Source organism: Penaeus japonicus, unplaced genomic scaffold, assembly GCF_977035675.1.
Source record: "Penaeus japonicus unplaced genomic scaffold, GWHDUDI00000001_assembly GWHDUDI00000038, whole genome shotgun sequence".
NCBI classification, from domain to species: domain Eukaryota; kingdom Metazoa; phylum Arthropoda; class Malacostraca; order Decapoda; family Penaeidae; genus Penaeus; species Penaeus japonicus.
Genome location: NW_028234440.1, coordinates 18,312,692 through 18,322,691, shown reverse-complemented (window position 1 = coordinate 18,322,691; position 10,000 = coordinate 18,312,692). Strand labels below are relative to the sequence as shown.

At 38.3% G+C, this 10,000-nt stretch overlaps 1 protein-coding gene across 3 annotated transcripts in view; it reads right to left on the bottom strand.

Annotated features, from left to right (window-relative positions):
• Positions 1–419: 419 nt before the first annotated feature.
• Positions 420–10,000, bottom strand: part of LOC122247540 (UNC93-like protein) — a 10,798-nt gene continuing 1,217 nt past the window's right edge. Inside the window, exons 2-9 of one of the 3 annotated variants that reach the window (XM_086533049.1) lie at positions 9,815–10,000; positions 8,156–8,399; positions 6,650–6,773; positions 5,680–5,893; positions 4,037–4,199; positions 3,436–3,703; positions 2,195–2,465; positions 592–733 (exon numbers count right to left, since the gene is read on the bottom strand). The exon at positions 9,815–10,000 is cut by the window's right edge and continues 1 nt beyond it. In XM_086533049.1, coding sequence (XP_086389175.1) covers positions 2,242–2,465; positions 3,436–3,703; positions 4,037–4,199; positions 5,680–5,893; positions 6,650–6,773; positions 8,156–8,399; positions 9,815–10,000 — 1,423 coding nt within the window. In that variant the 3' untranslated portion in view covers positions 592–733; positions 2,195–2,241. Of the gene's footprint in view, positions 734–2,194; positions 2,466–3,435; positions 3,704–4,036; positions 4,200–5,679; positions 5,894–6,649; positions 6,774–8,155; positions 8,400–9,814 lie in introns of all 3 variants that reach the window. The other 2 variants (XM_086533047.1, XM_086533048.1) reach the window with 2 other exon arrangements.

Here is a 10,000-nt window from a genome sequence, read left to right as displayed (position 1 = left end):
ATATATGTTGTTCATTATTCAGTTAACTAGGAATATTCACAGTATATGGTGATTTGTCCCCCTTCTGGAGTGCATGACATTATGCATGTAATGTATGTTGCATGACTATTTATTTGTCTGGATTTACGTATTGCAATTTTATAGATTCGTAAAACCTTAACCTTAATTTTGATATTAATATATGTAGGTTTGATAATATACATATATATATATATTTATATATATATATATATATATATATATATATATATATATATATATATATATATATATATATTCCTCCAAGGACATCAACTCACCACTATCCTAACCACACCCTCTTCTCCTCACCTCCTCCTCCTTCATATCCATCCCTCTCTCCACCCCCCCCCCCCCCCCCCCCCCCCCCCCCCCCCCCCCCCCCCCCAAAAAAGACCAAAAAAAAAACATAAAAAACAAAAACAACCCCAACTCCCTCACTTCCTCAGACTCCGGACCTTCTCCAAGATCAGCTGATCGGCGGGTACCACCACCCCGTTCTCGTCCTTCCTAAGTCCTCCTCGACGTTCGATGACCTCGATCGCATAGTAACCCACGATCCCGAAGATGAGGGAGATGATGAGGTTGATCGTCTTGAGGTTGACGCAGGTTGTCGTGCTGCCCACATAGGCGAAGATAAAGCCGAGGCTCTCCCACAGACGGTAGTTGCTAAAGGCGGCTTCGGACTCGCCGGGAAAGATGACACCGTAGAAGGCTGTGGGCGGCGGGGGTTGCGATTAGTTTTCGGATTGGGGCTTTGTGGGGCTTTTATTTATTTATTTATTTATTTATTTATTTATTTTTTTTTTTTTTGCATGTTGGTTTTTTTTTTTTTGGTTCGATTGGAATTGGTTTGGTATCATTATTGTTGTTTTGATTATTGTCATTTTATTATCATTATTTGTTATCGTTTTCATTGTGTTGTTTTGATTATTATATGTTTATTATCATTTATTTATTATCGTTTTCATTGTTGTTTTGATTATTATATGTTTATTATTATCATTTATTATCGTTTTCATTGTTACTGGTGTCATTATTATAATCGTGATTTTCAATATTGTTCTTATCATTATTGTCGTGTTTATTATTATCATCAGCGCCATTACATTCATCATTAGTACCATTATTATCATCCTCATCAGCGTTATTAGCTTGATTTTTAAGTGTTACTATTACTAAGGTGTTATTATTTGATTATATAGTGTTTTTTTGTATATTCATTCTATTGCACTTACCAATTCAATTAATACATGTATTTGCTTTTCTCTAAGACCAACATTAAGTAGAAAAGTCCTATTTACTTTCTTAAACCTTTTTTGTGAACATAAATATAATCCATTCATTGCTGCTCTAAATTCTACATTTATTTTTGCCTAAGCGAACTTATCTTAGACATATCTGTAAAATTCTATAGATTTTTATACAAACTTATCTCATATGTAAGTTTATGACAATTTTCCAAGAGAGAAAAAAAAAACTATCGTACACTATAAATATCACCACAGTTGAATAATCTTGACGATCTATTTCAACATACAAATTATCTATGAAAGTTTATGGTCGTGGTGATATCACGGCTATTTTATGCTAAATATATGTCAAAACTGCGTTCAAGTCAAGTGATAAACCAGACACATAAACGAAAATCTAAAAAAGAAAAGTGTTTCTAAAACTTCAAAATAGAAATTGTCTTAGGTTGACCCCCTTCTTGTGTTCATGTCACTCTCGACTGTCATAAAAGACATGGATTTCTCATGTCGGTTTGTGGGAGAGTTGGTAAGACACGCAAGCCCTATGATATCAGGATTATAGAAAGGAGGGAGGGAGAGAGATAGAAGAAAGGACGGAGAGAGGGAAGAAGGGGGGAGAGGAGAGAAGAGAGAGGAGAGAGAGAATATTAATCATTGGTAAGTAAGAAGCATATACTTACGTGGTGGATTTTCATGAGTTTGCGTATATCTATCTACACACACACAAACACACAGACACACACACGCACATCCAAATACACACACAGAGACACACACACACACACACACACGCACATCCAAACACACACACGCACATCCAAACACACACACACACACAGACACACACACACACACCATCTGGTTTAAACAGCGTAAGCTCAAACCACTCCAGACGACCCTTGTACAGATACACAAATACTTGCTTGGTAAGTCGAAGAAGGAAAAGGAAAACGGATTTCGATCCCTTTTTTTAAGCTTGGTTCTTCTTGTGGTTACCCTTCTTTCTCTCCCAGATCTCGATGGCATAGAAACCCAACATGCCCGCCGCGAGGAAGCAAAGGTTAAAGTATAGTTTGGTCATCAGGCACGAGTATGTGGTGACCAGGTAGCCCAGGATGTAGCCCAGGCTCTCCCACAGCCGGTAGTTGCTGAAGGCAGCTTCTGAGTTATCGGTGAAGAGGACTCCGTAGAGAGCTATAGGATTAGTGGAAAGGAAGAGGGAGGATTGTGAGAAATGATGGAGGATGGATCGAAGATTTCAGACTCGGTGCTTCACCTTTGAGAACGTAAAGCCTTTGTGACCCAAGGAAGGTAGAGTGAGGGATGGAAATAGAGGGCAAACGGCAGTGAAATTCTTGTGACGCTATTCTAGTTGTGTCGGTGACCAACAGATGGCACTATCAAGCAATGTACAGTGATCTACATATAATTGAATTAGTTCTTGGCGCCATCTGTTGGTGCCCGGTGTCACTAAAAGGAACCATTAAGGAGATCTTCATTCAGTGAGAATTATTCTTCGTTTCTTCCTGTCTCTACCTTCCTTGCGTTGTCCTTCACCGAGATAAACTTAGAGAACTACAAGAGACAGTACCTTAGACCAATAAAAAGGTATATGAATGAATAGATACATATATTATATACAAGAGAGAAACCGAAGTTGTAAAAGGTCTTAGAACTTTTAAAAAAAGATGTAAAAGTAGTCCCCAAAACCAAGATATTTGAAACATAGAATTGAATATATACAGATTGAGAAGTGATTTGGAAAATGAATAAGTACATATATTTGGAGAATGATAAGACATTATTCCTTCAAGAATAAAAAAAAAGAAATGAAGCCAAAAGAAAATTCCTGTTTCTTGGAAGAACAGTAAGTCTAAAATCGAAAGAAATTCTTCCCGTTCCCTTAGGAAAAAGAATTCCAGAGGAGTTATAGAAAGAACACGTGGCCAGAACAGAAAGCAAGTTCACAAAGCAGGAGTTCCTGTCGACCGACACTCTAACTATACTAGAAGCTGTTCTAACCTCTCTAATAAACCTTAATATTTACACAATATACATCTAACTCCACCTAGTGAAAAGCTGATCCGACGTATGTGCATAGCCTCTCTAACTAAGCCGTATATTTACATAACAAACCGGCGCCAGATAAAGCCCCAACACGTACCATTAATCTGCGTCTGCCACACGGCGTCCGACACCCCCCACAGAGCGGCCATGGCGAAGAACACAAGGAAGTCGTCGGGGTGAGGCATCCAGTAGCGAAGGGTGATGATGATGGCGAAGTTGATAATGGCGCCCATGCTGAAGACGCGCACTCGGCCGATGATTTTGACCAGAGGGCTGAAGCTGATGGAGCAGATGGCGTCACACACGCCGTAGCAGATCATGACGTAGCCGACCATGTGCACGCCCAGCCCGCATGATACGTAGGCCTATGGGAGGACGAGGGAATAGAAATGTGGGTGGATTTTATAAAGGAAGAACTATTTAGAAGCACGTGCACTACTGTATGAAGACAGTCAGACACAGACACACGTACACACATATTCAAAGCGAGAGCTTATACGTGCCATTTTACTGAGACATCAATACTATCACGCCTTTCTCCACAAAAAAACGAACCTTCACACCCTTTCTATCCATAAAAAAATCCAATTCCTACATCTCTCAATCCACAAAAACAACAACATATATCTACCATAAAAACAATCCTCTTCCACTCTCAAACAAAGCCCCTTCATAAAAAAAGAAGACAAAAGACTCACGGCAGTGTAATCGGCGCCAATGAAAGCCTGTTCCACGCCCGACCAGATGGTGAGGGGAATGATCAGCAATTGGTAAGGATGGCGCATGTGGCTGAAGGTGGCGATGAGGAGCTCCAGGCCGCTCTTTCCCGTAGAGGACCCCACTCGGTCGTCTTCGCCGTATCTGAAGGAGGTGAGGACGATGTAAACCTATCCAGATTTTCGTGCAGTAAGAGAGTCGTCTTTATCTTTTGTTTGGTTCGTGAGCTGCTACCATAAAGTGATTTTGTAGGCCTATTCACAATTCGTATCCTCGTCCCTTTGCCTGTCCTAAAAGAGGTAATGTAGGTCTATCCATAGTTCGTAGATTTTATCTTTTGTCTGAAGAATCGTCTGGCTGTCGAATCTATCCATAAAAAAAGTAATAAATACCTATCAATAGTTCGTAGAGGAGGAAGAATAGTCTGGTTCCTGAGCCTATCCACAAAGTGGTAATATACACCTATCCACAGTTCATAAAGTACTAGGAACCCTGTCTATCCATTGGCTGAAGAATAGCGTGCTTCCGTGGCATATAGGCCCATCCATAGTCCCATAGTCCCTATTCCCTGAGCCTATCCATAAAATGCATTTACAAACCTATCCACAGTTCATAGAGGACGATTCTCTGAAGGAAAAAAAATATTCCTGAGCCCATCTATAAAGTGATGATATAGGCCTATCCACAGAACCGTAGAATATTGAGAAATCTGGGTCTTTGGATGACGTACCTTTCTCTTTAAGTAAAAGCTAACAGGTTATATGGGTGAAACATTCATATAAACTATAATGGAATGTGGATTATCCCTCGAAAGCTCTCATAAGCTGAACATCAGCTTTCCTAGAAGCTTATCTCCTTGACATTTGTTTCTATAGTACATCAGATTATATAAGGAAAATGAAGGAAAATGAACTAGATCGGATATTGTTATCGAGACTGTTTTTCCTGCTTTGTAAAACCTCTTATCACTACGTTATTAGAGATTATAAGTAAAATAAGAGATGAGGAGGGAGAGGGAGGGAGGGAGGGAGGGAGGGAGGAGAGGGAGAGGAAGAGGAGAGGAAGAGAGAGAGAGAGAGAGAGAGAGAGAGAGAGAGAGAGAGAGAGAGAGAGAGAGAGAGAGAGAGAGAGAGAGAGAGAGAGAGAGAGAGAGAGAGAGAGAGAGAGAGAGAGAGAAGCACAAGGAAATGGTGAGTAATTAGTATACCTTTCTTATTAGATGGATTGAATATATACATATGTACATATACATGTATATATATATATAATATATATATATATATATATATATATATATATATATATATATATATATATATATATATATATATATATATATATATATATATCTATATATATATATATATATATATATATATATATATATATATATATATATATATATATATATATATATATATAAATATATATATACAGTATACACACACACACACACACACACACACATATACATATATATATATATATATATATATATATATATATATATATATATATATATGTATGTGTGTTTGTATGTGTGTATGTGTGTGTGTGTAGATAGATAGCTAGAGAAATATAGATGAATACACATCAACACGAGCCCATGCCTTCCTTCACATACTTGGTAAGAGGGTCAACGAAGACCGCAATGATAACAGACGAGAGAAGCGCGCAGGCGAGGTAAATGGAAGCCATGGTGTAGATCTGAGCCTCTGGCGGTTTGGCCAAATTGGTGTTGTTGTTCTCAGAGTGGGTGTGCGGGCAGAAGTTGACACCGCAGGACTGGAGTGCCAATTCGTCGGGTGTGTCGTCTATTTCCTTGCCCTGAGATAAGACTGGAACGAAAGAAAGGAAAGGAGATTATGGAGGTTGTGGGTTGTGTGTTTCTGTGGGTGGAAGGGGAGATTTTTTGGGGAAAAGGGGGGGGGGGTGATATAGTATTCAAGAAATTGTGAAATGGGGATGGATTTTAGAGGGTTAAGTGGGAATTTTGAGATTGAGAATAAAGGAATGTTATATATCATTCAAGAAATTATGTTCTAGAGACGAAAAGAATATAAAAGATGTTTAAAATATCAAGAAAAGGGGAAAATTTCTTGATGTCACACATAAAATAATAGATTATCTATTACAGTCGAGTTCTAGCAGACGAATGGGAAAATTGTAATGTTTAAAAGATTCGGGAAAAAATCATAAATACCAAGAAATTAAAAGCATTAACTCAATTTAAGTTTTCAAGTAAAAAGCAAAATTTTGAAGTTTGTAAGATTGCGCAAATTAGAATCTTTGTATCATTCCATGAAATTACACAAAATTCAAGCTCTAGTGACCATGAGAACAGGAAAAGTTTAAACATTTCTTTACATCGATAGATAAATATATAATGCCCTCAACCACACACACAACACAAACATAAACAAACACAAAACACAACCACAGTAACAAGAACCCACAACACACTGGCTATGTACCACTTCCGCCTTCGAAACACGCCCCTCTACATACACGCTCCCTCACTTCTCCTTCATCACCGCGTCCTTTCGGCCCCTCACCACCCTCATCACCCACTTCCTTCGTGTCTCCCCCCTTACCTGAGGAAGAGATGAGGTTTCCCCACACCTGCGTCGACTGGAAGAAGAGGAAGAAGATGCCGAAGAACCTCACGATCACAACCTCTGCATTTTCACCCACCAGAGCTGCGTATTTCGTTCCGACCTGGAAATAATATTTTTTTTTATTTTTTTCATTTTTTTCATTTTTTTTATTATTGTTATTATTTTTTTTTTCAGGTATGGTAAAGGAAGGTGTGTGTGTGCTTGTGTCTCTTTTTTTTTTTTGGGGGGTGATTTTTTTAAGGTAAGGGGAATTGATTTTTGACTTTTTTAAAGAAGGGGAAATTAATTTTGGTTGATTTTTAAAAGGGGAATTAATTTTTGTCGTTTTTTAAAGAAAGGGGAATTGATTTTTGTCGATTTTTAAAGAAAGGGGAATTAATCTTTGTCGATTTTTAAAAGAAGGGGAATTAATCATTGTCGATTTTCAAAGGCACGAGTTGAAGGAATGTGGTCGATTTTTAAGGCAAGGGGGATGAATTTCATCGGTTTTTGAGGGAAGAGGAAGGAATAGAACTCCATTTTTTAGGTACGATAAAGGAATAGGGGTCAATTATTTCAAGTACTGTGAAGGAATGGGTAGATTTTTTAAAGATTAGGTGAAGAAATGTGGTAGATTTTTTTTTTTTTTTTTTAGGTAAAATGAAGGAATGACATAGATTGCTTTAGGTAAAGTGAAGGAATGGGAGGTTTAAGGGGTCGATATTCTAACACCATTACAGGGAATGGAGCTTAAAGGTTAATTTTTGGGGTAAGGTGGAAAAATGGGGCTTTATAATGGCGTGGTATTAAGCAAGGAAGTATTTCATCTTTTCACTGATGATGTGGAGACTAAACTAACTCAAAACACATACATCATACATCCTGCATATCCTCACCTCACCCCACATACACACATAACCCGCCCCCTATACCCCATACACATACCTCCCCACCACATACACATGCACCCTACACATAGACATCCCCCATTCCCCTACCCCACCTCATACATACATAACCCCCTCCCCTCCCATCTCCCTACACACTCCTGCCTCCCCCACCTCTCAAACGTATAACGCCCCCATACCCTCCCCACCCCACCCCTCTCAAACACATAACCCCCCTATACCCTCCCCACCCCCCTCTCAATAACATAACCCTCTCCCCAACCCCGCATCCCCACCCCACCCTCAACCCACCCTCAACCCCATCCCCAACCCCCCCCACCAACCCCTAACCCCGCACCACCCCCAACCCACCCTCCTACCACCCCCACCCTCTCCCACCCACCCCTTACCCCCACCCCCACCCCACCCACAACCCTCCCCCCTCCCACCACCCCTCAACCCCAACCCACCCTCAACCCTCTCCCAACCCCCCACCCCAACCCTCACCCACCCTCAACCAACCCCAACACACCACCCCTCCCCCCACCCACCCCTCAACCCCTCAACCCTACCCCAACCCCAACCCCCCTCACCACCACCACCCCTCAAACCTTACCTGCGTGAGATAAGTACACTTAGCCGACCACATAGGAGCGGCCCCGAGTCCTAGCAGAACCGAAGTGGGAACGAGAGTCCACACCCGCGGGTAGAACTGGGCGGCTATGTAGGTGGAGTAACCCAACATGGAAACCGCGAGAGTCCACTTGGCTTTGAATTTCTTGATCATCCATGTGGGTACGAAGGCGCAGGAGATGACGAGGGCGGCGTAGAGGGTGGAGAGGGCGGCTGTACCGTCCATTCTGTAGGAAAAGGGGGTGGGGGTGGGTGGGGAGAGAGGGAGGGGTGTTTAGTTATAGGAGTTTCGTTGGTGGTGGTGTTATTTGGTTTTGTTGGTGGTGGTGGTGTTATTATTATCTTTATTACCACTATCATTATTATCATTACCAGTATCATTATTTTCACTGTCATCATGATCATTATCACTATCGTTATTATCGTTATCACTATCATCATTATCATTATTACCACTATCATTATTATCATTATCATTATCATTATTATCATCATCGTAATTTTGATCATGATCATATTTCTTTTAATCTATCATAGATTTTATCATTATTCAAACTCTTCACTATCCATCATGATGATTATCATTATCATTATTATCACTTTCATATATCATTATCATCATATTTACCATCATTATCTTTTTCAATATCTTTATCATCATTATCACCACGATAATCATCATCATTATCATTATCATCATCAGTAATATTTTCATCAGCATCCCTTTTATCATCATAACAATCCTTATTAAAACAATTCGGAACCTATAACACTACCCATTGATATAATAAGTTTTTTTTATAACAATTTTCAAAAGTTCTTTCTTAACTGACACGCAAATAAACCAAATAACAAATACACTAATCTTATACACAAACACCTGCTAATCTTATCCTTAATTCATAACAAGAAATACATTCAAAATAATCCCTAGATAATTTCCCAAAAAAGTATAAACATTAATGAACATTTTCCAAGAAAAGGTTTTAAGGCCAAATGCACCGATTTAGATAAATAGGTAAATAAAGATAAATACTGGAATAATCTGTACTTTTTTAGGCGGAAAAGTCTGCGTGTTTGAACATGTTTTCAGAATAGCCTGAGATATTTTTCGGTTATTTTGCTGTTCGTTATACTTGACTAAAAGGAATTTTTTTACCTTATATGGTGATGTCATAATGTCATTATTTCTGTTGTTATTATCATCATTGTTTATTTATATATCTATTATTTGTATATCTATTATTTATAAATCTATTATTTTTATATCTATTATATTATTTCTATATTATTTTCATATTATTTTATATTATATTTTATATTATATTATATTATATTATTATATTATTTTTATATTTATTATTCTATATATTTATTATTTTTATTATATTTATATATTTATTATATTTATATATTTATTATATTTATATATTTATTATATTTATATGTAATAACAGTAATGATAATACAGATAATGATAATAATAACAACAATAATAACGACAACAACAATAATGAATAACAACAATGACACTAAAGACAATGAATAACAAGAACAAAAAAACAAAACAAACACAATGATCCAAAAGAACACCCCCAACCCCCCAACCCCTAAAAAAAAAAAAAAAAAAAAAAAAACTCACTTATTAATCGATGACTGAAGATTAGCCATGGAGTTGAAACTGGTGAACAAGAACATGAACGCGATTGAAATGATGAACACATTCTTCAGCATCTGGAACTTCTCCTGTTTCTCCTCCTTCGTCAGTTCCTTTTTCGTGACAACAGCTGTTTCTGCTTCTCCTGCTTCTGCTGCTTTCGTCACTCCT